The sequence below is a fragment of the Paramormyrops kingsleyae genome, chromosome 15 (genome assembly GCF_048594095.1).
Source record: "Paramormyrops kingsleyae isolate MSU_618 chromosome 15, PKINGS_0.4, whole genome shotgun sequence".
NCBI lineage: Eukaryota > Metazoa > Chordata > Actinopteri > Osteoglossiformes > Mormyridae > Paramormyrops > Paramormyrops kingsleyae.
The window spans coordinates 19,788,926-19,816,356 of NC_132811.1; the positions used below are offsets into that span (position 1 = coordinate 19,788,926).

Consider the following 27,431-nt stretch of genomic DNA (forward strand, 5'->3'; position numbering starts at 1 on the left):
CACAGGTATTGGACTCTCTACAGCACCCCATGGCATCCTGCACCGTGTCTCGACGGCTGGCATCAGCCGGACTACGGGTTCGCTGTCCCATGCGTAGGCAGCCGTTGACATGGGCGCAGAGACAGCTGTGTTTGGAGTGGTGCTGTAACCAGGAGGCATGGACTGATGACGAGTGACGTCGTACCATGTGATGAACCTCGGTTCTGCATTACCGCAGATGACTGCCGTGTGCATGTATGGCGGCGCTGAGGGGAGAGGACCAGTCCTGCCAGTGTTGTGGAGAGACACACCGGTGTTACTCCTGGCATCATGGTGTGGGGAGCCATAGGGTGTGACTTCAGGTCATCTCTGGTATTTGGGGACCCTGACGGCACAACGCTACGTCAGTGACATCCTGCGTCCGCATGTCTTACCCCTCCTGGGACAGCGCCCTGGTACTGCCTGTCAACAAGACAACACCCATCCCCACACGGCGCGTGTGTCTATGGACTGCCTGCGTCATGCTGAGGTCCTCGCATGGCCAGCCAGGTCCCCCGATCTTTCCCCAATTGAACATCATGTGTGGGATCAACTTGGACATCAACGCAAACCCAGTGCCAATCTGCAGGATCTCGAGGGCCAGTTACAACAGCTGTGGGCCACAGGAGAGGATACAACGGCAATACGACTCCCGTCCATACTGTATCGCCGCATATATCCAGACCCGGGGGGGTCGGGCCACACCCTACTGACATGGGACCAGCAGTGTGCCCATAATTTAATTTCCACCACTCCGTCTGGGTGCTTAACTTTTTCTGTGTAGTTTTAATACACAACTTCTCAAACATATTGGCTGATGAGATTTAACCAGAGGGACTGAAGTGTAAACACATGGAGAAAGGCATCAGTGACACACCCCCGCACCATCGTTTCCCTGGGTTACGACAGACGCATGCAAACTTCAGTGTATATGACACTGCTGCACTGCTCCTGACGACGGCTGACAGCTGCTTTGTAGGACGTGCTGGGGGGGCTGAATGATGAGTGAGACTCCTGAGCGGGTCTGGGGGGGGAGGAGGTGGGACGCAGTACCTGCTGGGCCTGGAGCCGGTGCTGCAGCTGCAGTCTCAGCGCGTTGGGCGGGCTGGGCACTCCGGGGGCGGCCCGCAGAGCCGGCCGGGTCGGGATGCGCATCACGGAGTAACTGGGCCGCTGCCCCATCTGGCCCATGGGGTGGAAGCTGGGGTCCGGCATGGGGTAGCCACCCTGCGTCATGTGACCGGCTGGGGTGTACTGCTGCCCGTACACGGGGGGCTTCTGCTCCATCATCAGCCCAGGATCCTGCGCCTGGAAGTGGTCCGGTTCCACCGCCTGGCCCTGCTGGTGGGATTCGCAGAATCACGGCACTGTCAGAACCAGGCGGCACTGGGTATGGAGCCTGTCCCAAAGGCAGGACGCAGAAGCGGTGTTACCTGGCTGACCAGAGCAGGGATGCCCAGAGCACGGTCGATCTCCTCCAGGCCATCAAAGTCCTTCAGTGCACTGTACAGCTGGTTCAGTAGGTTCCCCTCGTCGGTGGGGCCCTCTGCTGGTGGGGGTGGGCACAGCGCCTCCTCCTGGGGCCCACCGTATGCAGGTCTGGGGATGGACAAACACAGGTTAGCATGCTTCAACCTCAGCCGCCCTTATTCTGGGGGGTGACACATGATAGCAGAGCTATCCCAGCCTATCAGAGCCCGGGACATTGAGCAGTATCATCAGAGACGTGCATCACCATGCATACCTGTTCTGGCCGCCATAGGGCCCCTGCTCCATGTGCAGCATGCTGTCAGGCCATGGGGCCGTCTGATTGGATGGGGCCTGCTGCTGTGAGAACTGGCCTCCTGGCATACCCAGGTCCAGGTCCGGTTGTGCTGGTTCGGGAATCAGCGAGGAGAGGTTATCGGCAAGCTTGAAACTCAAGGACAAGCTGGAGTCCCACAACAGCACCCATGAAGGAACCCGGCCAAAAAACTGGCTAGAGGAGACTCACCAGCGGCCATCATCTGCGGCTGAAGCATCTGCCGGGGTGGGGGCTGGCTGCTGGGCCGCATGGGGATGCCGGCGGCGGAGTTGGGGGGCATGCGAGCGGGCCCCACTCCCTGCTGCAGGGGCTGGCTCATGGAGTTGCTCACAGCGGGCCCCTGGGGGCCCCAGGCCTCTCCCGGCATGCCGCCTCTAGGGGGGTTAGCACCAAGCATTCCTGTGTGGGGTTCAGGGGGAGGGATGAGAGAGAGAGAGAGATGAGTTGCATACTCCCCGGGAGGCAGAGCACCGCAGAATGCTAAGGGGCCCCTGGGGCGACGCAGGTCACCCCCCACTTCCTTCCTTAGGAAGTGCGTCACTCGGCACGCCCGCATGCCAGCTACCAGCCGCGCAGTACCACCTCCACGCAACGCGGGGGCGGGCGCACAGTGGAAGGAGGGCGACACGGGAACTTTCCGGCCGCGGTTTTCGTCACACTGACATCAAACAGGGGAAACCCTTCAGTCTTCCAGCAGGAGTCTGAGCCCCTACCGGTAATCTGCACCGCATACTGCCATTCCTGCCCCACCCCCTGAAGAAAAAAAATCCCACCCCAGACTCATTCTGAGGCCCCTAGTGTGACAGGGAAGCCCTGCTGCTGTTACGCGCAGCATGACGCGGCCTCAGGGCGACACAGACTCAGGGCGACACAGACTCAGGGCGACACAGACTCAGGTGAGCAGGAGCATTGCCCTTATTAGCTCGCCCTTGTCTCCCCCCCCCCCAACCGAGCTCCCTGGGCTCTCACCTGCGCTGACCATGCCTGCCTGGTTCCCCATCATGACCTGCTGCATGACCTGCTGCATGCTGCTGCTCCTCACGGTAGGGAAGGGCCCCTGGGAGTTCTGCGGCCCCATGTTCACGTCCAGGGAGACGCTGCGTGCCGGTGGGCCCCTCCCCGGTGGGCCCGGTCTGGGAGCCCCAAAACCTAGGGGGTGGCAGGAGTGGGGGGGCCGTCAGCGGTGGCGTCGGCGTGGCGGACAGAGGCAGAGGGGGCGCCGTACTCACTGCTCTGGGCCATGCCAGGGAAGGCCTTCTGCGGTGCCATGGGGCCCCCGGGGATGGGGGCAGGACCCGGACTGGGGCCACCCTCGCCGGTGATCTGCAGGATGTCGTTAATGATGGACTGCTTGTCCATGGCAGCGGGAAGCGACATGGGCCGACTCTCAGGGAACAGCGGGTGCTGGTTCTGCAAGTCGTCCAGAATGTGGTCCAATTCACTGGACTGGGAGCAGGACGACACGCGTGTGCACACGGACACGCACAGACACAGAATCAGGGTCACATCACACCTGTACGAGTGCTGAGACAGATGCATCCTGCTTTTTTTTTTATTTTATTTAAAATTTCATATTTCTAAAGAATTGCACCAATCTCCCCCAATGCACTGGATTCCAATTCACGCTGCACTGGGAGGAAAGGGAACACTGTCCAAATTTTAACTGCTGTTCTGCTAGCATTGTGCACCCAGGTGGCCAATCCAGTCCATCAGCAGGTACATCAGGGTTAAATTGCCCCTGCACCCCCCCACCCCCCCATAAAATCCACAACATAAAATCCCCAGTAGGAATGCAAATAACTGCAGACCACATTCATGCAGGTGACCTCTGACCTTTGACACGACCCCACCGACAGTAACGGGAAAAGTTTATAGGAGAGCCGGCGAGGTCGCGGGAGACGTGCTCCAGGACGAGGGGACGGGAGGAGAGAGGGAATCCGAGAGGCGGATTCCGGAGAGAAGTAGGGCGAGCGGCACCGCGAGGAAGGAGGTTACCCAGCCGAGTACAGGCACATTATCCCCAACGCATGGTAATGATCTGCCTGCTATTCTGGGGGGGGGGGGGGGGGGTGGAGCGGGGGACGGGGGAGGGTCTTCCTCAAAATAAACCGCGCTTTGATTTCACGTAAGAAACTTTTACTTGTTTATACATGCTCCGAAATGCCGACCTCCCAAAAGGTCCTAGTTCTGGACCCAAACCCATCACGCGGACACGGCTAATGCTGCTACTCGCTACACAAAGAGGCCTCTAAGGAAGCTGAATCTATCCTGAGCATCTATCGGTGCATCTAATTAAAGACGGCAGGTATTATAAATGTAGTGATTGGGAAAAAAAGCCCTGCTCTGATAGACAGAGCCTTTGCAATAAAGCAAGTAAACAGGAGAAAACCTAAAGACGCTCTTTCCCCTCACTGCCATAAGGGGGCAGCAAACCTGATTTCAACCACAACAACAACAACAACAACAACAACGACGACGACGACAATGATGAGAGTGTGAGCGGCGCAGGCCAGAGCAGAGCAGAGCAGCAGCTCCTTGTGTCTGTGCAGGGTGTCCTGCGCCTTATAAAAGCCCCACCAGCTCTGTGGTCCTTCACCCGTCTTTCTTATCAGGATCTCTTTGCAAGTGAAGAAGCGGGAATTGTGGCTGAGTACAAGTGGCAGAGAAAAGGCCCTAGGGAGGTCAGCGATGATGTAAGGCCCTGAGCCCGAGTCGTCTGTCACACTGCCTGCTGCCAGAGCCCCCCCCCCCCTTTTTTTTCTCCTGTGAGGGGAGGGAGGGCTGGGGGAGCCACTCGGTTATATCTGTGGGGTAATACCTTGAGCAAACGGATCACCCGTTCTCTTGCTTGGGATACGGTGTGGCCATGACAGAGGGTGCAAGCTCAGAATGGCCACAGAGGAAGGGGGGGGGGGGGGGGTGTGTGTCCCTAACCTCTCCCTGCCCTGTGGACTCGCAGCCCTCCGAGCAATGCAGTGCATGAACCTGCACGCCTGTGTCTGTCCCTGTCACGGCAAACACACACAGTCACCTGACACATGGCTGGTGTGTCACGCTTGCTTGGGGGGGGGGGGGGCAGTTTGTTTTGACTCCAATGCAGCCCCCCTCCCCAACCCCGTACTCTGGCCATGAGGATCTGGCCGTGTGAACCAGCATATGGGTCATTGTCATACGATGGGGGGGGGGCTTTTAATCAATCCACTCCCACTCCCACACTCACTGCGGACAGGAGGGGGAGGGGTTCACAGTGGACACTCGGGCCCTGACGCTATTTGTGGTCCCTGGGACAGTGCGGCTTGTTTAAACACCCGCACTGGAGAGGCGTCCTGTTCTGGAGACTCAGGTCCACTACACACAATGTAGACCCAGCTAGAGGGTGCAGCCCCACAGCTAGGGGGCGCTGGTATGCGCAACAAAGCAAAAAGAGTGACCCGGAAAGCACAGGTGGAACCTCTTCATCGTACTTAGACAACCCTTTGGGAGATGTCTGCTGAGCCTCCTGAAGGCACTGATCGCCGGAGAGACCCTCATGCGACGGGCAGCCCCCCTACCCCCCGGAGGCTCACCTGCACTGACTGGTCGCAGCTGCCATCCGGCTTCTCGGTCTTAACGACAGGCAGTTTGGGCTCCGCCTTTCCATCGCCTGGCTCCGCCCCCCGGCCCGCCTTCTCCTGCGAGTCGTCCTTGTCCAGCAGATAGCGCAGCAGCGCGTTGTCCTTCTTCTTGGGGCTGACGGGCTCCTGCTTGCCGCCGAGCTCGGCCGCCCCCATGCCGTCCGGACACAGCTCCTTGCCGGTGGCCTCGGCGGTGAGCCGCGCCAGGTCCACGGGCGATGTGCTGTTCTGCAGCAGCTGGTGCAGGATCTTGTGCTTCTCCTTGAGCGAGGTGGTATGGGCCCCCACCCCGCCACCCGGGGTGTCCTTGCAGGTGGGGTCCCCCGGGGCTGCGGGAGAGGACGGGTCCACAGGCTCTGTCTTGGTGAGCAGCTGCAGCAGCTTGGTGTGGCTCTTCCCCTCGTGGGACCGGCCCTGGAGTTCTGGCCTCTCACTGCCGCTGCCACCATACTGCCCGGGGGGGCTCTCCTTCTCCTCCTTGGGTTCGATGGGGGCCTCTTGCTGCTGGGGTGGGTCGGGGGGGCCCTGCTCGCCGTAAGCCTTGGCGAGGGCGTGGGGGTTGGGCGAGCCCACCTTGGCCTCGGGGGACCCCAGAGCGGCGCCCAGGGGGACCGTGTGACACTCGCTGAGCACCTGCAGAGCGTTCAGTGATGTGCTGGTGTAGCTGTGGCCGTTTCCCGGGCCACCACACATGCCGGCGGGGGAGAACTGCGGGGGAGGCACACGGGGGATGCCGGGGTGCCGGGGCGACATCATGGTGGGCTGGGGCCCGGGAGCCAGGCAGGGGCTGCTCTGCGACGGGCTGCCCATCCGCAGCCCATACTTAGGAGCCTGGACAGGGGCTGCCGGGTGGCTGGGTCCTGGGCCACGGAAGCGGTACCCGTGAGGCGGCTCCTTCAGAGCGGCGGCGGTGGCGAAGCCCGGGTTACCGCCGGCGGGGGCCTCAGATGTTTGGAGGCTAGGCGGGACACCACCGGAAGAGACAGGACCCATCGTTTTCCCCATCCCCGGGCAGCCGAGCTCCGGGTTCATGCTGCACACCGGCGGCTCTCTAGGGGGCGCCGGAGAGGCAAGAGAAGCAAAACAGAGACAAAACATGGCTTGAGAGGGTTGTGAGGAGGCAGAGAGAGTCCCAGAGCCGTCCTCAGACACACGGGGAAGAGACCGGCGGCCCCACAGCACCACGAACAGACGTGACAGAACGTCATCCCTGCTGAAGAGGGTCAGGGTGGGGAGGGGGCATGCTCACCTCTGCAGGACGTGCAGTGACATGTAGAGCTGCGGCTCGTTGGTGGCCGGCGACCGCACCAGCTTGCTCTTGGTGTGGGCCGACACAATGGTGCCATCGGACAGAGAGAAGCGGTACATGGGGCTGAAGGCCTGTCCCTGCCTCAGCACTGCGGGGGGGGGGGGGGGGACAGGGGCGTGAGACGTGTCGCATTGGCACGCGCGATGCCACCGCTGTCCGGGCCGAGCCCGACTCCGACTCACCTTCCTGCTGGTGCCGCTTGGCGAAGGACATCTCGCCGTCGCTCTGCAGGTGGAAGCGCTGGATGCAGCGCCGCACCAGGTCCTCCCAGCCCGGCTTCATGGAGGCTCGCAGCAGACTGGTATCCAGTGAGGTGATCTTGCCTGGGGGGGCAGAATCAAGGGCAGAGCCACTGCTAACTCACCAAGCGGGGGCATGGAGCAAAACGACAAAGCCGCCTTCCTTCCGGAACGATATATTGAATATACCGTGATTGATCCCCCCCCCAAGATTAAATGCAAAGTTGAGTGTAAAATACAGTTTTGCAGCCGCTGACACTTTTTAAAGTAATAGTTCCCTAATTCTAGGTGTTACAGAGGTCCATAGGCATTCAGGGCTTGACATCTATTTCTCACAATGGGGGAGAATGCCCCCTTTATGTATGGCACATAGGAAGCAATTTTAGATTTCACTGGATTGCAATAAAAAAAAAAAACCTGTGTATTAGCCAATGGATTTTTAATGGAATCTGCTTCTTTCTTTCGCGTGCGTAATTATAACTTTTGTTTTGTTTTCCGAAAATTATAAGTTTTCTTTTGTGATCAAGAAAATAACTGTTGTGATTTAGACACAAGACAGTAAAGATACTGACGGATGTCCTTGTCTATCCCACGAAAAATGATCTGATCCGTGACTCAAAAACTGCGATATGATCGGAACCGTGGGCTTTGTGATCTGTGGCACCCCTAACAGGCGCCCCCCCCGCACCTTGCAGGTCCTGCCGGGTGGTGAAGCTCTCCTGGGTTGGAGCCGCCGGCCTCTCCTTCATGGGGATTCTCCTGGCCACGCAGATCAGACATGACTGCAGGTCTGTATGGGGAAGCAGACAGAAGCCAGGTCACCTGCGGCGGTTGGAGCAGAGTGGCACCGTGGCAGGACCCGTCCCATTCCAACCCAGACTGCACAAGCTTCCGCCCTGCCTCTCCCGTAGGGCCCCCAGGGAATCCCCCTCCCCCCTGGAGACTCACCTTCGCCCTCCTCGGTGAAGGAGCGCGGTTCAGACACCGCAAAGCACTGCATGGTCTCATACTTCTGGCGCGCCTCTGCACCGCCGCGCGCCTCCTCGTCCGCCTCGCATTGCGGGTTCACCAGCATGCGGCATGTGAATGTGTGGCTGTTCCTGCGGGGGTTCTCACCGGACCAGGGGGCGCCGTTCACTGGGGAGGGCGGCATGGGAAAGAGGTGTCACACCAGGGCCCGCTGCCCGCACCAGCTAGATCACACGTGCCATGCGCATTCAGAAGAAACCACCAGCGTGACATTAGCGATGAGCAAGTCCTCAGGAAAAGAACATGGTGGGGGGCAGAGCACAGTGGGGGGCGGAGCACAGTGGGGGCGGAGCACAGTGGAAGAAGTGCATTGTGGGGGTGGTGGGCAGGCTCACCAAGTGACTTGGGCAGCAGGTTCTTGATGAACTCGGCGTGGTCGCCCACATGCAGGACGCTGTACACACTGGTGTTCATTAGCTCCTCCTGGTTGTAGTGCAGGTACTGCGTCACGTTCTCAGACACAAAGACGATGTGCCCATCCATGTTCACCACGAAGAAGAAGCCGTCCAGGGCCTGTGCAGTTGGGGGGGGGGGGGGGGGTTCACCGTGATGTGAAATAAAATGAGAATTTGCCGTGTACCTTTACATGCATCTCGGGATGCTTCTGTTTGCATATTCCATCACGCTCTCCTTTTCACACACACGCACACACACACACACACACACACACACACACACACACATGTGAGACTGAAGCTTGGGTTCCAAGAGCAGGGTGAGCCCTCCATCCAGTGACCCTGTAGAATTTTGGGGGGGGGGTTCTGGGTTAAGGGCCTAATGCCGATCACAGGCGCAGAGGTCTAGCCCACTGAGCCATCCTGAAGATTCACCAGTACGATTAACACTATCGTGCTCCTGCCCTACAGAGGGAGCGAGGGTTCTCCATACGGCGGGGACGCCAACCTCCACCATAGAGGGGGGGAATTTGTGGTAATCCCACATTGCTGTTGAGTTAATCCTCATCTGGGAGCAAAGACATAAGAGAATGACAGAAAAACCCTGTACCCCCCAGTAATTCACCCTCTGTCTGCGGTGAGCTAATTACCACCAGAAAAGGGGGCGACCGTGACGCACTTAACAAGCAGAGCCACGCCCACCTCGCCCCGCACCATGGTCCAGGGCCAGCACTACAAGCTCAGTGTTGCTTCCTCTCATGGGTCTTGACAGATAGACACTCTCCCTCTGCCTGGTACTCACACCTGCTCTGAACCTAGTTCTGGTCCGGAAGGCGACAGTGATCCATCGTCGTCAACCAGACCCGGAACACAGCCGAATGTTCGGAATGTGAAGCCAAGGCTGATGATTAAGCTCATCACAGCTAAGATGCAGCAGCTTTAGTTAACTCCATTTCCCAGATGCCTGGTTGGATACAGAGTGCAGGGACACGGTCTGCCACGCGGGGCTTATCCGTCCTGTTACACATCAGCGATTCCCACTTCCCCTGCGCCGACAGCGTGTGCCACCCGCCCGGCACCCCCGCAGACCCCCGCCAAGCCGAAACACCCACCTCCAGCATCATGGGTCCGAGGGCGTCCTTGTCGATGACGCTCTGCCCTGTGGACGAGACGTCAGCTTTCTGGACCTCTTCATCGCTTGTCGTGGAGGACTTCTCTGTGGGGGGGTGGGGGGGAGATCGGTATGGGGTGAGTCAGGACGCAAATCACGCATTAAAACACCCCAGGATGTTCCCCCACTATTCCAGGAAAGAGCCGGGAGTGAGCGAGGCAAGATGGGAGAAGAATACTAAAGAGCAGGATACATGGCACATGGTAAAAACAGGAGCAAGACGAGCCCAACACATGAAATGAGCCAACCCCATTCAGGACGAAGGAGAGGAGAGGGTGCGGTCAGAGGGGAAAGGCGAGGCCAGGGGCAGGGGGGTCAGGATGTCTCTGTGGGGGTGCTCCAGCTAACAGCAAACAGGACAATGCTACTAGCAATATGAACGGTCACGTGAGACAAGCCCATCTACAGAGCAGTACGGGGACAGGGGGATGGCACACAGGACAGGGGGCCAAGCAAGGGGACGAGCTCCCACGCCCCCTGCAGGCTGACTGGGACCCACAGCCCAGCCAAGAAGACACAGCTGGTGTAAAGGTAATTGATTTGTATTGGTGCTCCAACTCAAGTAAGAGAATGATTGGGATTGCCCAGTTAAAGCAGCAATGGGCCACTTTCACTGTAGCCTCGTACAGAGTCAGTGACTGGACACACTGTCGGGGGGGAGGTGTGTGTTAGGGCACAGCAGACAGGCACAGCTGTGGAAAAGTGCGTAAGAGGCACACGCTAGAGGTAAGGTGCCTGACACCCCCGCAGAGGGCTGAGTCAGCACCTGCTCCACTTCAGGACCCGCCCCCAACGCTACACTTCAGGACCCGCCCCCAACGCTACACTTCAGGACCCGCCCCCAACGCTACACTTCAGGACCCGCCCCCAACGCTACACTTCAGGACCCGCCCCCAACGCTACACTTCAGGACCCGCCCCGAACGCTCCACTTCAGGACCCGCCCCCAACGCTCCACTTCAGGACCCGCCCCCAACGCTCCACTTCAGGACCTGCCCCCAACGCTCCACTTCAGGACCCGCCCCCAACGCTCCACTTCAGGACCCGCCCCCAGCCTGAAAAAAAAGGGCAATACACGCTATAAACATACGTGTAACACGTCAGCAACAGGGTCAGGGTTAAACCCATGACCCCACGGGGCCCGTCACCACCAGACATCGTTCCCCCAACACGTCTGCCGAAAAGAGGTCACATCCACAGAACAAAGTCACAGAGTCACAGGCCGGCTGGCATGTTTGGGTCCCAGCACAGGGGCTGCATTCACAGGACGGAAGCCCGTGTCAGAGAGGCTAAGGAGCCCGTGTAGAGTAGGAGAGCATCCTGGAACAAGGTCAACGTGCCGGCCTTCCCAAGCGAATCACACTGAAATACCATGCAAAGGAGAACAAGCGCGATCCTCCACTGCGTCAGCACACAAAGCTGCATCATATAAGGCAGTGCTATTCCGAAACACCTACAGCATTCTATACTGAAGGCAAAAATTTATACAAGAAAAAAATCTGAAAAACTCCAAATTACTAAGCTTCCCATGCTACTGACATCTGATTAGTGATTTTCAAAAACCGATAAAATTAGAACTCAATCATTTCTGCAGAGGCACAGCAGGGACATTCGAAGGAAACGTCAGCCTAATTACCCAAAGCGCCACGAATCCAAACAGGCCAGCAAAGGCACGGTTGCCAGGGATACTAATTAGGTGAAGTGGACGGCAGAAGAGCAGCAGCCTGAGCAGCGGTGCTCGTCGACATCGGCGAAGAGCGCTGAGAAACTGAGCTGGAAAAGGGAATGGAACAGGATGGCAGGTCCGTGCCTCCCTGGGGCCGCTCGCAGAGAGCCCACACACTCTGGTGAGCATGAGAGGGACCCTGATCGCAATCCCGCTGGGGGGACTGTAGGTGTCACTGCGCTGGCGCTACACGTTTGCATCACACCGCCTGGAATGACGCCGCCCGCAGTGACGCACCCACCTCCTAACCGTGAATCACAAACAGCCTCCAGGGAGCTGGCTCAACCCCAAGACCCCTAGCAAACCCCACGATCAGGCACTAGCCTGAGAACAGGGCCAGCCATTGACCAGAGAACTGGACCAGGACCCAGCCAAACCTGAACCACCGCCCGCGAGTCCAGATGGAGTGACATCACACGTTACAGTCAACCTCTCAACACAGCGGTCCCCGTTACCTTGCTCCTTGATCTGGCGGATCTGCTTGACGGTCTCCTTGAGGATGGCGCATTTGTCGGGCTTGACGTTGAAGTTGTCGATGTCGCTGAAGTTGGCGAAGATCAGCTCGGCCAGCTCCTCGATGTACTTATTTTCATGCTCGCGGTTCCGCCGCTCAATGGTGCGTTTGGGGCTGTGGACACGGGGGGGGGGGGGGGGAACCACAGAATAAAGAACTTGGCTTATTAAACCGACAGAGTGGCGTGTCTGTGACGTGCCAACATCGTGTCAATCTGGGCCACTGAGGGGACATGGTCGGGGATACCCGCCGAATCACATCGAAGCTGTGCTCCGAGGCTGTTTATGTTCATGTAAAGGAAGGGTGATGACATCATCATTACCCCTTCCCCGTCCCCGCCCCCCAGCCGGGCCAACAGCGCTTCAGTTGAAAAGAGACGCTACTCAGGAACAGAAATAAAGCCCCTTGTCCGGTCAGGAAGAAACGGCGAGATCGACACTTACCTGGGTCCTAGGTGGTCAGTCGGACCCTCCTTACGCTTGCGGGACTCCGCCCTCGAGGGGTCGGAGGCGTGGTCACTGCCACTGCTCATCTTCAGCACATATCAGCGACTGCGGAGGGAGAGCAGAGGAGAGGGAGTGCGGCTTAGATCCCTGTGGAAGTGGGTCACCCTGTTCAGCCCGGCCAGCCCAACTCAGCCCATGTCGGTCCGCTCAGGGAAAAGGTTTCCCTACAGATCCCATTAGTAACTTACACAATTGGAGCCATTCAGTTGCATTTTCCCAACAATGCAATTTGTTAAAGGCGTTAGTGACTCTGCTTTTTGGGCATGACTGGTCCACATCGGCCCCCTCAGCCTGGCCGGCTAGAAATCCATGCGTGTTCTCATACCCTGACACCCCCAGACCACTTCAGGGCCTCCCTGGTGAGGTTGGGGACTCTGCACTATCTGTGCGAGTGAGATTCCTCATTTCACCCCCGGGGGGGGTGTCGTTACATGTGACATAACCGAAGAATCCCCATGTGACCGAGGGGATGCATCCTGTTGGGAATGAGGGGTCAGAATGTGTCGCTGGTCACGTGACATTCTACAGAGGCCCGGCACATGGGCCTGCGCAGAACCCGCTTCCTCGCCCTGCCCGCTGTTCCATTGGTCACACGTTTCTCACATGAGCCTTTACACAACGCAGGGTGGCTGTGGTTGCCTAGGCAGCGGTGAGGGAGAACGGCCAGAGAAGCTGAAAGAGACGGCTGCAGGGATCAGGCATGGATTCAATGTAAGCCAGCACGGGCGTACGGGCGTGCGCGCGCGCACACACACACACACACACACACACACACACACACACACACATATAGAATTAACAACCACACTGCTGAAGACCGAAGTTTAAGAGCTAACCGCAGGCAACCCGTATGAAGCGGCTGGTTACAAACTGCGTCACCATAAACCAAACCATCACCATTCAAAAGCCACAGGCACACAAACAGGGGGGCAGCCCTACACTGACAGGCCGTGTGACGTGACGGCGCCCCCTAGCTGTAGCCGGAGCAGGACGCCTTCGTTACGAGGTGCACCGACGAGGCATGACCAGCAAAGGGGCGTGAGAGAGCATTAATGTCTACTAAAACTGCATGATATCACCACCTATCCCCCCACCCCCAGTGAGTGGGATCACCACCTGAATTAAATAATTTGTGTTCATTGAGCAGCCAATCGAGTGATGCTAAGAGGTGGAGGGCAGGCTGTAGGTGGCGCTGCAGGCTCCGGCACGAGTGGCGTGGGAACGCGGGTCGGCTCAGGCCCCACTGACATTGAGGCTGGGCACTGGATCTGCTCGCGACGTTACCACCTGAACCCTGACGACACTCATCGGCCACTGGCTAAAAGCTCACATCAAGTGTGGTAAGTGTAGTGAGAAACGCCTTTTGAAAGACACCAGGACCGAGCGTGGAAACTCACGTTTTCATGCCCGTTCACAGGGGGCCTCGGGCCACGAAAACTGACCCCCCGCCAAACCACAACGGCTACACTGCACCAAACTCACACACTCTGAGAACAGTTCTGTGAAAACCTCCCGTTTAGCTGAAGTCAGTAGCACGCTCAACCTGTGTTAAATGCCCAACACATACGTGACCCTGCTAGACCACACGCATGTGATAACGTGACCTTCCCATCCAAAACTCTGTGAAGCGGCCGGCCACAGCGAGGGGGGGGCGGGCTCTAAGCAAAGGGGGCGGACGCACAGCAAGGGGGGCGGGTGCTAAAACAGGCCGCTGTATGGCATCAGGATCCTCACCCTGGTCCCAGGGGGCACACCCCCACCCCGGCCTGTACTACGATTACCGGGCAGTAATGGCCTTAAAGTGGCTGGCAGCGAGCGCCGGCTTGTAGGACCGCCTCCACTTACCGTAAGCCGATCGCCGTCATGAATGTTTTACACTGGTGGGCTCTGTGGGGACGGGGGGGCAGAGCGGCTGAGTGCAGGGGACAGAGGGAGTGGGGGAGTGTCGGGGGGGCGGGGGGGAAACAGGACCGCCCACAAACCGCTGGATTCCGGGAAACCACAGCACAGTGCTGAGCATAAGCCGGACTGCACACCGGGAGAGCAGTGCCGGCAGAGACAGGCTGCTCCTGTATGTTTGTGGGGGGGGCGGGGGGGGGGGGGGGGGGTCCTGTGAGAGGAAGATCATACAAGACGGACGCCGGCTGTCCTCAGTCGAAGGCACAAAGGAACTGTCCTGCCGGCATGATCACAAAATCCTGCTGTGTCCTGACGGGGGCGCACTGCAGGGGTCACAAGGGTGCCTCACAGGGTAAACGAAACGGCACACTGCCCATCAGGGCTGGCCGCTGATCTGAGGTCAGTTCTGCCCAGGCTGTCCCCGCGGCACCAGGGGCTGCAGGCCAGACAATCAGTGACACCCGGGGGAGCTGATGAGAGAACCCTACCCCACCCCCAAAAGCGGGCTTTCGTACAAAAGGACGACCTGACCGTGTGAACCACACAGGCAGGGAAAGAAATGAACAAAAGCCCCCCCAGGCCCAAAGAGGGGGTGCAGATGCAGGACGGGACCCCCCCGGGTGATGGATGACCAACCGGCCCCCCGAAAAGATACACGTGACGGGCGCAATGGAATCATCGACCGCATTGGATCTGCGTGCCGAAACACGCAGCCATGCAAGAACATGCAAGGTACGGCTGAGCACCCTCGCCATCACGCTGGGGGGGGGGGGGGCTTCTGAAGCTGCTGGTGTGATTCGGGACAGCGATGCTGGTCCTGATCTCCAAGCCAGACAGACACAGCGTACTGCCTAGGATGGACACTTAGACACACACATCCTCACTCTCTGACACACACCTGACGGAATCTCCCACCCCAGGCCACATCACCAGAGGGGGGGACACGCATCACACACACACTACCCCCACCTCCCCTACAGATAAGCGCCCCTCCTGCCCCTCCCCCAGCATAAAGCAGGCCTGCAGAGAAGGTTCCAGCAGGTTCTGTCAGCGTCCTTTTGAACGGTATGATGGGCCCCCCCTTTTGTCACATGTCACAAAGGCCACAATGGACGACCCCGTGGCCACAGGAACGGCGCCCCCCGGTGCAGCCAGGCCCTCGGCGCGATCTCACAGTGCAGCTAAGGAACCTTTCCCACGGTCATTAAGGTTGTGGGAGCTTCCGGGAGACTCGCGCCAAACTCGGAGCGAGACGGAATAAGGACCCTTTCATCGTCCACGTGAAAGTGACATGACGCCTACGTGATTGCACAAGAAGTGGCTCATTCCTCATGGAGAATGACATGGGAATCCCCCCACGCCGGCTTCACCACCACAACCCAATGACATCATCAATCATCACTGCCCCTGCATAGGGGACGGGTGCTGCTAGGGAGCGCAGAGCACGTCCAGGAGGGTATGGGGTCACAACCCCCTCCGCAAGTATCTGGTCACAGTCAACCGTGGCGCACGGCCAGCCTGCCGGCAGCCCAAAAATCTGTCAGCAGCCGCAGGCCCTGCGCCAGGACGCACTCGTTAACCAGAGGTTACGCACCACCACAGAGCCGAGCTGAGGTCAGAAACACTGAGCTTTCATACGCAAGCTTCTACTGAAAGCTGTCAATGTGACAGAGGTCCCTCCCGGCCAGTCAGTAGCTTTCTCAGAGTTAACAATAATCATCCACTAGATGTTGCGTGAAGGTGGCAATCGGGACGTGACGGCAGACCCCTCTAGCCCTTGGCCTCGCTACCACCCCCTGGTGGCCCTGGTGCTTACAGGGAGAGACAGGGTCATTTCTGTCAGGTTTAGACACGTTTACGGTGCCGTCACCTCAGACACAAACTTTAAAATGGACTAAACAAGGCTGGTAGCAAGGAATGAAATGTGAAACAGGAATATATTAAAACTTAAAATGTGCTTTTTGTTATTGCAGTTAACCCTAATTTTGTAGCCTGTTAAGCTTCTCCAGTGTGATGTCCTATGGAAAAAATTAAAATAAAAATGTTCAACGGCATCAGTGATCATCAGCAGCATGACGGATCACACGCGCAACCCATACTGGTGCTGAATTCTAATGCGGACAGGCGTGACATTTTCCACAAGACTTTAGGCCACCACCAAGGTGTCCCGGAGCCAGCAGGTCAAGCAGAGATTCCTCCAGTTAATAGAGGCATAGCGCCCCATCAGCCTAGAGTGACAAAGGCGGAGGACGGCACATGCTGAACGAAACTGCCACAAGAGAACAGCTATGGGAAGGAGGAGAGCGTCGGGTAAGCTTCATTAGCATATTAATGAGCTGGGTTTCATTAACATATTAATGAGGTACACTTTATTTGCATATTAATGAGGGCCAAAAAGCCCACAGGCCCAGAACCCACTCCTGGGTTAGTTCCAGGCTTATTAGATGACGGCATGGAGAACGCCTTGTTAATTATGCTCGTTAAGTAATTAGAAAGGGGGAAAAACATGTCTGAACTCACCATCTTGATTCCTGGATTAGGGAGATGATTTCACTTTGATTCAAACACTCAGAATGGATCTGCAGGAAACTCTCACCATCTTACCACAGGGAGAACATGGGGGGATTCCACAGAAACATTGCCAGAGACTGCCTGACTCGCACCGGAACAGTGACAGAGCCGTGACAGAACAGGGGCAGAAGGCAGGGTGTCGTGGGACACGGACCAGCGGAACCACAGCTAACACACGCAGCAAGCAAAGCGGTTAAACTGTAGGCAAACGGTAACCACACGGATATTATTAAGGGTCCAGATAGGAGCACAGAACACAGTAAAACCTGGAAACATTTAGGTTTTTATGTTCATAATGCTTCAGGCTGGCTTTGTGAACATACTGAAGGCTCACACATATGCACACTCATGCTCTGACACACACACTCACACACGCACACCCTTACAGACCGTCACACACATAATATCTCTCTTGCACACGCACGCACGCACATATGTAAATGCTGACAGGCACGGATGCACGCACACACACACATTCTCTCTCTCACACACACAAACGCACTCTCACACATGTTCATGCTGACAAGCACACATGCACACGCACACACACACAAGCTGCTCGGCTGACTGGCTGCCTGTCCTGTGTGGCAGAGCCTCCCCCCCCCCCACACATGACCCTCATGGTTGTAACACGATGCAAGCAGGAGGGAGTGGGGGGGGGCGAGGGAGGGGCCTCACCCTGCCATCTGTACGTGCCACTGCGACTGATACAGGGTCAAAAGTTTACTTGCTCCTAGCCAATCAGGCTGCAGAGCCCCCCCGCCCCCCCAAAGCAGCTCCTGCCAACCAGTCGCGTGATCACACAGCGCGGCATTCGCTTATGGCTGACGACCCCCCCGCAACGTGCTGTTAGACTGTACCATCCAGCTAACACAGAAGAATCAGATGGCAGCTTTGCCCCCTCGCAAACCCAGGACACACTAAACAAGCACAGGGACAATGTGAGATAAGCCCCCCCCCCCACCACCAAAATGACCGGGGGGAGGGGTAACATATAAGGTTTTCCACCAAACACACAAGAGGACAAGTGTTCCTCTTGCGTGTGGCCGACTGTGCACACGAGGGACATACTGTCATCCAGGGCGTGACGCGCCGCAGAGTAAGACAGTGAGGACACAGAAACAGGCCAGCAGTTCGGTACTGCTTATGAGGGGAACACAAGTTACGATACGATCATCTTAAAATAACTGCCGAGAGGCAGAGCTGACGCATACATAATCTCGGTTTCCATCGTCATTCAGAGATGGACTTAGCGAGTCAAGCGAGGAACTGCCCAGTCATGGCCTCGTAACAGAGAGCTGGTGACTCAGCGGGGAAGAACCTTCCCCATATCTCTCACTTATCCAGAGGACAACTCTCAGAGTCACTGTGCTGTGTATCCCCCTTCAGGGGCATTATGCAGCGAATCATATGACACAGTGCAAGAGTGTGGGAAAGGATGATAAACTTCACAAAACCGTGTGAGGCAGTCACACACACACACACAGAGGGCCTGCCTCCAGAGCTTTGTCACGGTGGGAGAAACAAGGCAATTTACCCACAATGCACTGGGACACTACTAATGTGATGCTCAGCTTTTGGGGTTTTGGTTCAAGTTCTAGTGTGGCTTTAGTTAGAGAAGTGCTCAAACACCCAGCACCCCCCAGAGAAATGACCTGGCCCCACCCATCCCCAACACACGGTGCCTGGTTCTGTTTCCGGGAACCCTGCTCTAATCCAGCAGCGGGGGGGATCGATGTTCTAGGGAGCCCGCAGGATGGGGGCGTAAAGGCGGCTCACACGAATACACCCAGGGAACTGGGACCACCACTCCACTGGACTGGGAGAACTGGGATGAACGGAGTGGGACAAAAGGCGCGTCAGCACCTTTCAAACCATCATGGGGTAGATGGATCAAACCCTGATGAAGAAGCTCCCTCCCACCTCAATCACCCCATCCCACCACGTGCTCCCGGACCTAGAGCAGAGAACATGGCAGACGGCGTCCCTGATTCCGCAGGGCTCCCGCGGTGGAGAGCTGAAGCTGAGACCTGGCATCACGTGACGCCGGCGGACGGCGCTCACAGGCCGAGAGCGCTGAGTCAATACGGACACGTGCTGTGACTCACTCATACTGAGAGTCTGGGACGATCCACCCGCACACCTCAGTCAGGTGATGGGGGAGGGGGGGGGGGGGGGAGGAGAGGCGCGGTGGCACTTTAAGCCCCGTTTCATTTAAACAGTCACACGTGATGCAGGGCCAGCGAAGCAGCTCTTAATGAAGGAACAGATTTATGAAAAGGCCGAAGAGTGTAAACATCACCCGTCTGATTAATGTGCCTTACGTGCTCATTCCCAGGCACCCACACAAACCCCCCAGCCTAAGCACTGAAACCGCCTCTCGCTGTCGTTACTGCATCCAAGACAACAAAGGATGACCCATCTGAGTAGGCATGGGCGCTATGACGGTATACCTCGGTATTTAGAAATATCATCTTCAGGATCCCTAATACGGAGACGCTGTACTGAGGCGATGCATTGTAGTGTGCAGTGTTAGTGGTAATTGGAGCCTCACTTAAAGGGATCTGTACCCACAAAAAAGTCAAAGAATAATACGCATGCTTAGGTTAATGCCACGCAAAAAAAAAAGTGTGCCGTGAATGCGACGTAAACTGCGTAGCATGTGCATGTCCATACATGAAACCTAGCGTGCATGTGGCCGCAGATCAGGCAGTGACAGCGGTGTCGATAAACCAAGGGTGATTTTTTTCAAATCTATAACAAGGAGCTGTCTCCTCATTTCCCTAGAGCTCAGCTTCCTCACTGATCTCCGATTCTGAAGATTACCGTAGTCTACGTGATTCAGGGTTTTTTTTTTTTTTTAAAATACCATTATATACCGTATATTGGCGTGAAATGTCTAGAAGGTATGAAAAACACCACCCTAATCTACGCCAGAGACGAATCCACAGGGACGCAAAGCCTTTGCCGGCCTTTCCGAAAAAGCGGCACAGAAACTCGCCACACGCTGAACGCTGTGAGCGTGCCAAGAGGATGCGGATCCTGCACATTCAGCATGCAGAGGGAACAGATGAACAACAGCACACGCACCGCGAGGAGGAGATGCCGCTCAGAGCAGGACACCTCATGCCTGGCGCAGGGCATGCGCCACCCTCACGGGGACGGGGAACACTCCTTCAATTCTCCATGGACACCAGTCTACTCATACAGCATCTGGAACTTAATGTCCAATATTGCAATGTTGCTATTATGGGGTGTACTACACAGCATCAGGTAAACAGGTACCTAGGCAAATCATTCCTATTAAAATTCCTGATAGTATTGGGCAATTTGTGCGGATGGAATTGTTTATTTATCCACCCATCTGCTAACCAATTATTTGGGTTCCCAGGCAGTAGAGGCCACTAGGCAGGGGACACCCTGGACAAGATGCCAGTCCATGACAGGGCGGGTGCATGTACTTGTGAACACACACACGCACAAATCCAGAGATCGACTGCAGGAGGAAACAGGAGCATCCAGAGGAAACCATCAGGAAAGATGGGGATCATGCAAACTCCACACACTCCAAGACACAGAACAGAGGTGGAAATCGAACACTGTTGATATTTTTCATTGCTTGGGAAAAAACCCTTTCATGCAAAGTACACGGAGTGCAGGGTGTTAAAACCGGTCAGAGCTCGTTTATACCCACTTTGGACGCGCCATAGCACACCGCTGTGAGCGCCACGAGCTGCGCTGCGTACCACCCGGAACACACGTCACGTACACAGCACACAATGCACGGCTCCCTTCAGGAAGACATTACATTTTAATACAACATCCATGCCACACTTCATAAACGTGACTCTACAGTGCCACCCCAGCATCAAAGTACACGGTAGCCTGGCGTGCTGGCACAACAGGTGACACGGGCGGCCGAGCAACATGGCGTGCGCAGTACCGCTGTGCCGCATCTGTAGTAAGTGTGAAGCAGCCCTCAGTCGCTGTCCTAAACTGACAAAACCTCACAGCAGAACCCAAGCTCACCCTTTTGAAGCAGGAGAATGGACACTGACAGAACAGCCTTGGGATACAGTGCAGATCTACAGGAGCGGTGCAGAGTTTATGGTCGCCTGGCGGAAATCTGACCGCTTCTCACCTTCAAACAATGTGCAAACCCCAGCCCACCATCCTGGCCTTGAGGTGACCCTCCATTGGCTTCCTCTCAGAGACATCAGCACACCAATAGTCTCAACCATGGTTTGAGTAAGCAGTGGGACTCTCCCTGAGCAGGGGGTGTGGGGGCTCCCAACTTTCTGAGAGGGACACGCAGGTCTGGGGGGAGGAGGTGAAGCGGCTGTCGGGGTGACCTGACCTCACGGCCCGGCAGAATCGGCACGGCCAGATGACCGCAGGTTCACAGTACAACCAAGTGGCACCCCACCCCCAACCACATCAAATAAAAGACATCAGTGAGGACCGTTAGTGCAAATTACGGCACAAAAAGGCGGCAGAGAGAGAGGGGAGTCAAACATTAACCAGCCAGAAGACGGGGGTGATGACGGGGACAGCAGAAAGAGCGAGAGCCTCGCAAAGGGCCTCTGGTAAGCGGGACATTTTAACATGGTATAAATATGGTGAACCAACACAACAGATTTCAGTAAGCACAACTCCATTCCTGCAGGAAACTGTGAATACGGTGCAAAAAATTATGTATTTATACTTATTTTATATTCAATTTATTGTCTTTTGCACCTCTGCACAGGTCAAACCAGCACCGGCACCAAAACAAATTCCTTTAAAATGATTCTAATATATATAAATAACATCAGTGTGAAGAGCATGCAGTCGGTAGACAGGCTTCATCTGACAGCCAGCGCAAGGCAGCCGAATTAGGTGGTACGTCGACCAGCGGGACCGCAAGATGACAGGAGCTCCGCCTTCCAGTGCCCTCCGCCACCAATCACCAATATCAGCTCCGCCTTCCAGTGCCCTCCGTCGCCAATCACCAATATGAGCTCCGCCTTCCAGTGCCCTCCACCGCCAAAAACCAATATGAGCTCCGCCTTCCAGTGCCCTCCGCCGCCAATCACCAATATGAGCTCCGCCTTCCAGTGCCCTCCGCCGCCAATCACCAATATGAGCTCCGCCTTCCAGTGCCCTCCGCCGCCAATCACCAATATGAGCTCCGCCTTCCAGTGCCCTCCGTCGCCAATCACCAATATGAGCTCCGCCTTCCAGTGCCCTCCACCGCCAAAAACCAATATGAGCTCCGCCTTCCAGTGCCCTCCGCCGCCAATCACCAATATGAGCTCCGCCTTCCAGTGCCCTCCGCCGCCAATCACCAATATGAGCTCCGCCTTCCAGTGCCCTCCGCTGCCAATCACCAATATGAGCTCCGCCTTCCAGTGCCCCCCGCTGCCAATTGCCAATAGGAGCTCCGCTTAACAGTGCCCTCCGCAGCCAATGAGAGCTCCTGCATATCAGCTTTTACTTCACATATTCAGTTACTTTCAGTATGTATCAGTTCTGCTTTAATAAACGTTATTTTAAGGGACGACACCGATCTCATCAAAAGGACGGCAGAAATGCTACAGCTACGGAGATCCCCGTTTAAGACGACAAACCGGCAATTTGGACTAGAAAGAACTGCATTTTACGAAAGTGAATCATTTTAAATCAGATCTCATGAGGACGAGAGAATTAGAAACCAGCCTGGAGTCATTTTTTATGGTTGTTTAAAACGAAACAAAAAAAGAAAACAAAGAAATAAAATTGCATCAGCAGATCGGCATCACCAACAAAGCGAGTGCAGGAGACAAACGGGACGCCCAGCTGACGTGCTCAGATTGCGCTCTGGGATGTGCATGCATGCTGCACACTTGTGAGCCCAGGGCTACACACACCAGCTGTGCCCATAAACATTTTAAACCGCTTTCAGGATTTTATTACCTACACGTATTTTCTGGTAATTTCCCCAGAAGCCAGACTGACAGCTTTGCCACGGATATACAATAAATTCCTTGACAGCCTCGCAACTATTCGTGTTTTGTTTCCAGAAGCATTTTTTAAACTTATCTAAAGCAGGTAAAATGACAGAATACCACTAAGATGTGAACGTGACATTTCAGTGACACATAATACAGCGCATGCCTGTGGTTGTGGGGACGGGACTGCCATCCCTGGCCGGGCCGACCGTGTACGGTCAGGGAAGAGCTCGGGGTGCAGTGAGCGAAACCCAAAGCAGCAGCCACCTCTCTGACTCAGCTGACGTGTCCGTAAGTTTGGCTCCGGAAGTTACCGTGCTACTTTGAGAGCGACGTGACCGACATGACCCAGGGGAAGGGACCCTGGGCGGACGGCACAGACGGAGAGAGCGGCTTATTTTTCATTAAAAACACGTGTGGACGTTCAAAATCTACGATAAAAATGCAGTGAAGGAACGCCAGGAGCCCGCTGCAACTTTCAAGCGCAATAAAGGGGTGGTCACTGCAGTTACGGTCACACCTCACGACGACAGCAGAAAAGTGCTGAAAGCAGAGCTCGGTCCTATCGGGACACGCCGAGCAAATAGGAGGGAGACTCCACATTAAGGAGAATCAGAGAGACGGCTGACACCAGCTAAAGGGCAAAACAGGGGGAATTCTTTCAAAATTTACTGGTTAAACCTTAACTATTGTTTGCCTAAATGGCCAATGACCGTAAAAGGAGAGAGACGGAGAAACTCAAGGTACACAGCGGAGTTTGAGCTGCAAAACAAACTTGAGAGGAATCTGTGTTTAGGTATTGGGTCACCCTGCTGCATGTGCATGCACTACTGGGGGCATTTAAGGGCAGCGGGGTGGTTTCCCCCCCCACCCCCGACCCAGGGATCGTGCCAGGTGCACGGCAGGCTTCTTTTCATGGCACCACCCTGAAGTGAGTGTCAGGATGAACGGGGAGCAGGGGAGGGCCACCAAGAGACGGCGAGATAAAGTAGCAGCCAAAGCAGTGCAATCATCCGAGCGTCTCCGTGTGCTGAGGTTTACAGTGAAGCCACAGACGACCGAGGGTACGAGCCGGAACCCCAGTACGAGAGCCATCCGGAGCGGGAGCAGGGAGGGGACACCCCCATTCTGCGCGTCTCACACCGATAACCACTGCTGTAACTGTATGCTAATTAGACACCAAAATATTGATAATACAGTAGCATCGAGGATCACGAACCACAAACAGATATTTTTTAATTGCAGTGAGAGAAGTTTGCACCTGTGTCACTAATGAAATGGGTTTAGCTAAAGATCTGCTTGCGGCCGGGAGAGAGATGCGGGTCTGAATCACGAAATGCCACCAGCTTCACTCCGGCATTTTGATGGCAGTGAGCAGGTGAAACCAGTTAGCAGTGATTCAAGCTGGCACTAACCCTAACCACTGCCCAGACTCGTCAGCGCTGCTGGGGCGAGCAGATCTCAGAAACCTTCCCGGGCAAAACGGGGCACCCCGCAAACCCGACACGGAACTGGAAATTGGGGCAGCGCGATTTCAGAATTGCTCTGTGAATTAGGTGACCCACTGTTAACTAATTAATTAATGGGAATTAATGATAAAGGCAAGCAGACACTGCAGTGAGTGACACAGCCCCGGAAACACAGCCCCCTCCAGCACACTGGCCACTGGCAGAGCGGCTGCTTCTCCCTGGTGTCTGTGCCTGAGCACCGGACCGATATCCTCCGCACATCTAGGCCTCGCCCTCCCGTCCACTCGGACAGGTACAAGCCTGTTTACGCCTGGGATTTGCGGCATTCCAATGATAAATTGCACACATTGTAAGCAGAAATTTGCCCCATGGCATATTGCGTTTATTCCTCTGCAGTCACTATAGCCAGCCTGCAGCTGCTCTGCTAGGTCATCCAATCACTCTGCCGATCCTGGGATTCGAACCAACAATCTTCTGATTACAGGCACAGTGTGACCCGCTGGGCCACACACGCGAGGCTGCTGTGCCAATCTGAGGCCTTCAGCCCTTCACAGCTTGCCTTACAGCCGCGGGAACAGAGTGGCTCGTCAGAATTACGGAAAACAAGTTACCCACACGACTATATGGATTCTGCACCTTTATGAAAATGCAATTTGGTGCCGTGTGAACCGTGGCAGAAACGCCCATCGCATGGCTACTCGCATGACCTACACATCCTTAGGAGTGAGCTCATCCAACTAGGCCAACATGGACCCTGGTAACACAAGCAGAATGATTTACAGGAACTGGGGAAACTGTGTTCTGCCTCTATACCCACCAATGCAAAAAGCAGGGGGAAAAAAGAAAGAATCCCCACCTCAAACCCCGAACGGACGAAACTGACATCACTCACATTGTGAAACTCTACTAAAGCGATGAAGGAGTTTGGTAAGCAGCTTAACTCCGGCTCACACTATGAGCTCGCCCGGCCCAGCACTGGAGCACATTCCTCTACACATTTATTTTGGTTTAAGCAGGTGTGGATCTGGTTTTTATTTCCAACTGCTAGCACTGACAGCGATGCAGACCCCCACTCCGGTACTCGATGCTGGTGGAATGACAAAGCAGTGACGACGAAGGTGACGTTCTGGAAGCCCGGAAGAGGCATACACGTGTGTGTGTGTGTGTGTGTGTGTGTGTGTGTGTGTGTGTGTGTGTTGTTGTTGTTGTTGTTGCTTCAGAAAGAACACGTGCTGCTTTTACACCCTGAACTTTCGGTAAGCGGGAATTTCAGTGTCTCTGGTGAACAGATCTGTCCGCATCACACCACGACCTCCCCCGCTTGAGCAATATGCTCTAACACAAATACCACGACAGATCCAAAGGTCAAGCCCGGCTCGGCCCGACACGTATTGAGGGGCAGCGCATGCCCCCGCAGCGGGACAGCCCGAAAAGGGAGGATACACCTGCCATATCTTAGAAGATACTTCTGCTTCACGTTTACAAACATTTACACTGCTTTTCACTGTCCTGTTAAGTAGCAGTTCAGCTTTAAAATGATGGTTGGCAATGTGGACCCAAGGCCTCATTCAACAGGACAGATCCTTTCTGGGTTTCCATCTGGAAACGACACATCCATCTCAGTCAGGCTGGATGGCACCAGACCGTCAGAACCCACGAAACGTTAAAAGCTGTGCGTCGGTGGAGATGCTCCGCCAATGCCTCCGAGGCAGGCCAAGCTGGATGTTCACGTGTCCGGCAAAATGTTTAAGGACAAGCAAGGTCAGGTGTTCGGCCTGTAAGGAGCACATCAGCAAGGCTCAGATCCCACTTAAGGTCCAGGCACTTAGATTCATCACCCTTGATTCCACTCTCCTATGGGAAACTCTGCTGCTCTTGTTCTCATTATCGCAAGACACTTAAGTACTCCATTCTGCTAACGTGTCGTAACACGTGACTGTCGTTTTTTAAAATGAAGTATGGAAGATGGTGCTGTCCCGTTCGAACCCGGCGCCACTAACCATCCCTTAAAAGTCTCCAGAGGACCATCAGGCACACAATGATCAAGTAATGAAAACACTACCTTCTGTCCCCGGGAGCTGGGAGGGAGCAAAAATGTGGACTCCCTGGGGTCCCCAAGGACTGGGATGGGAAACAAATGGTGGAGCTTCGATCACAAATCCCCTTAAAATGGTCACATCTATAAGCTGGAGCTTCTGCCAACCAAACAATTTTAAGTGCACTGAGCATTAAATGAGTTATTATTACACCAGCAACCAAGTAAATATTAACAGCTTATATTGGGTGAGGATGTTGAGTATGAAGCTGTACATCAAACAAAAAGTACAGGTCACTTCAACAAAGGCTACAAAGTGTAGCATGAGCAATAGTCATAGTGATTATAATCATTGTTATCAAAGAGTGATACCTAAGGGTGTCACTCAGGGTCTTACTGGTTGAGAAATTCCCACTCGTGGAGGGGATGGGGAGGGGAGGGGAGGGGGGCACATCACAGGGCACACAGAGCAAGAGAGGGGGACATATAGCAGAGGCCAGTTTCAAACCCCTGAGCCTGGAATACTACCCGTTGAATAATTTTATTATTAAATTAACCCCCAAAACTGCCATAAAAACTGCTTTCTGAACACAACAGTGTGCCGTTTTACAGTCATGGAAAATGTGGCAATCTGGCTACACATCCTCTCAGTCACACACACAAAGACACATGGCCATAGAAGAATGAGACTGGGGGGATAAAACAATTTAAATGTAAAGGTCTATTTTTTTTTTGGGGGGGGGGGGGGGGGGGAGGCAAATTAAATATTGGGGGATAGAGGGGTTCACCCTGGTTCCTACACCCTTGAACACACGAACCCGTCCACACACACACTCACACACGTTGTAACCTTTACCCCTCCTGCGCGTATGAACCCCATAAACACGTAAGCTGAGACTTGATTATGTAGTTTCAAGGCCCGGGCGCGTCACGGTAGCGCTGCCCGGAGGAATGGGGCGCCGGCCTGCCTGTCACCCCCGCACCCGAGTTCCTGCTACCCTGTCCCGTACAGTCCAGTCCGGTCCCTAAACGCACATTTCGGCCACGCACCAGTGTAGATAAGGCGGCGCCCCGGAACGGCTCACACGAGCAGCCGGTCCTGGTGGCTCTCTCTACCGGATACACTCTCATAGCCCGTCGTGGGAGCCCAGCACTGGCCGCGAC

General features: G+C 55.6%; 1 protein-coding gene across 3 annotated transcripts in view; it reads right to left on the bottom strand.

The window, feature by feature from the left end:
- ncoa2 (nuclear receptor coactivator 2) overlaps positions 1–27,431 on the bottom strand; it is a 39,707-nt gene that overhangs the window by 7,985 nt on the left and 4,291 nt on the right. For 2 of the 3 annotated variants that reach the window (XM_023794655.2, XM_023794656.2), the window contains exons 2-16: positions 12,262–12,369; positions 11,760–11,932; positions 9,521–9,624; positions 8,349–8,526; positions 7,933–8,121; positions 7,673–7,774; positions 6,928–7,068; positions 6,686–6,833; positions 5,389–6,487; positions 3,052–3,268; positions 2,792–2,971; positions 2,012–2,221; positions 1,763–1,892; positions 1,452–1,617; positions 1,072–1,359 (exon numbers count right to left, since the gene is read on the bottom strand). In XM_023794655.2, coding sequence (XP_023650423.2) covers positions 1,072–1,359; positions 1,452–1,617; positions 1,763–1,892; positions 2,012–2,221; positions 2,792–2,971; positions 3,052–3,268; positions 5,389–6,487; positions 6,686–6,833; positions 6,928–7,068; positions 7,673–7,774; positions 7,933–8,121; positions 8,349–8,526; positions 9,521–9,624; positions 11,760–11,932; positions 12,262–12,350 — 3,414 coding nt within the window. In that variant the 5' untranslated portion in view covers positions 12,351–12,369. The remainder of the gene's footprint in view (positions 1–1,071; positions 1,360–1,451; positions 1,618–1,762; positions 1,893–2,011; positions 2,222–2,791; positions 2,972–3,051; positions 3,269–5,388; positions 6,488–6,685; positions 6,834–6,927; positions 7,069–7,672; positions 7,775–7,932; positions 8,122–8,348; positions 8,527–9,520; positions 9,625–11,759; positions 11,933–12,261; positions 12,370–27,431) is intronic. The other variant, XM_023794657.2, reaches the window with a different exon arrangement.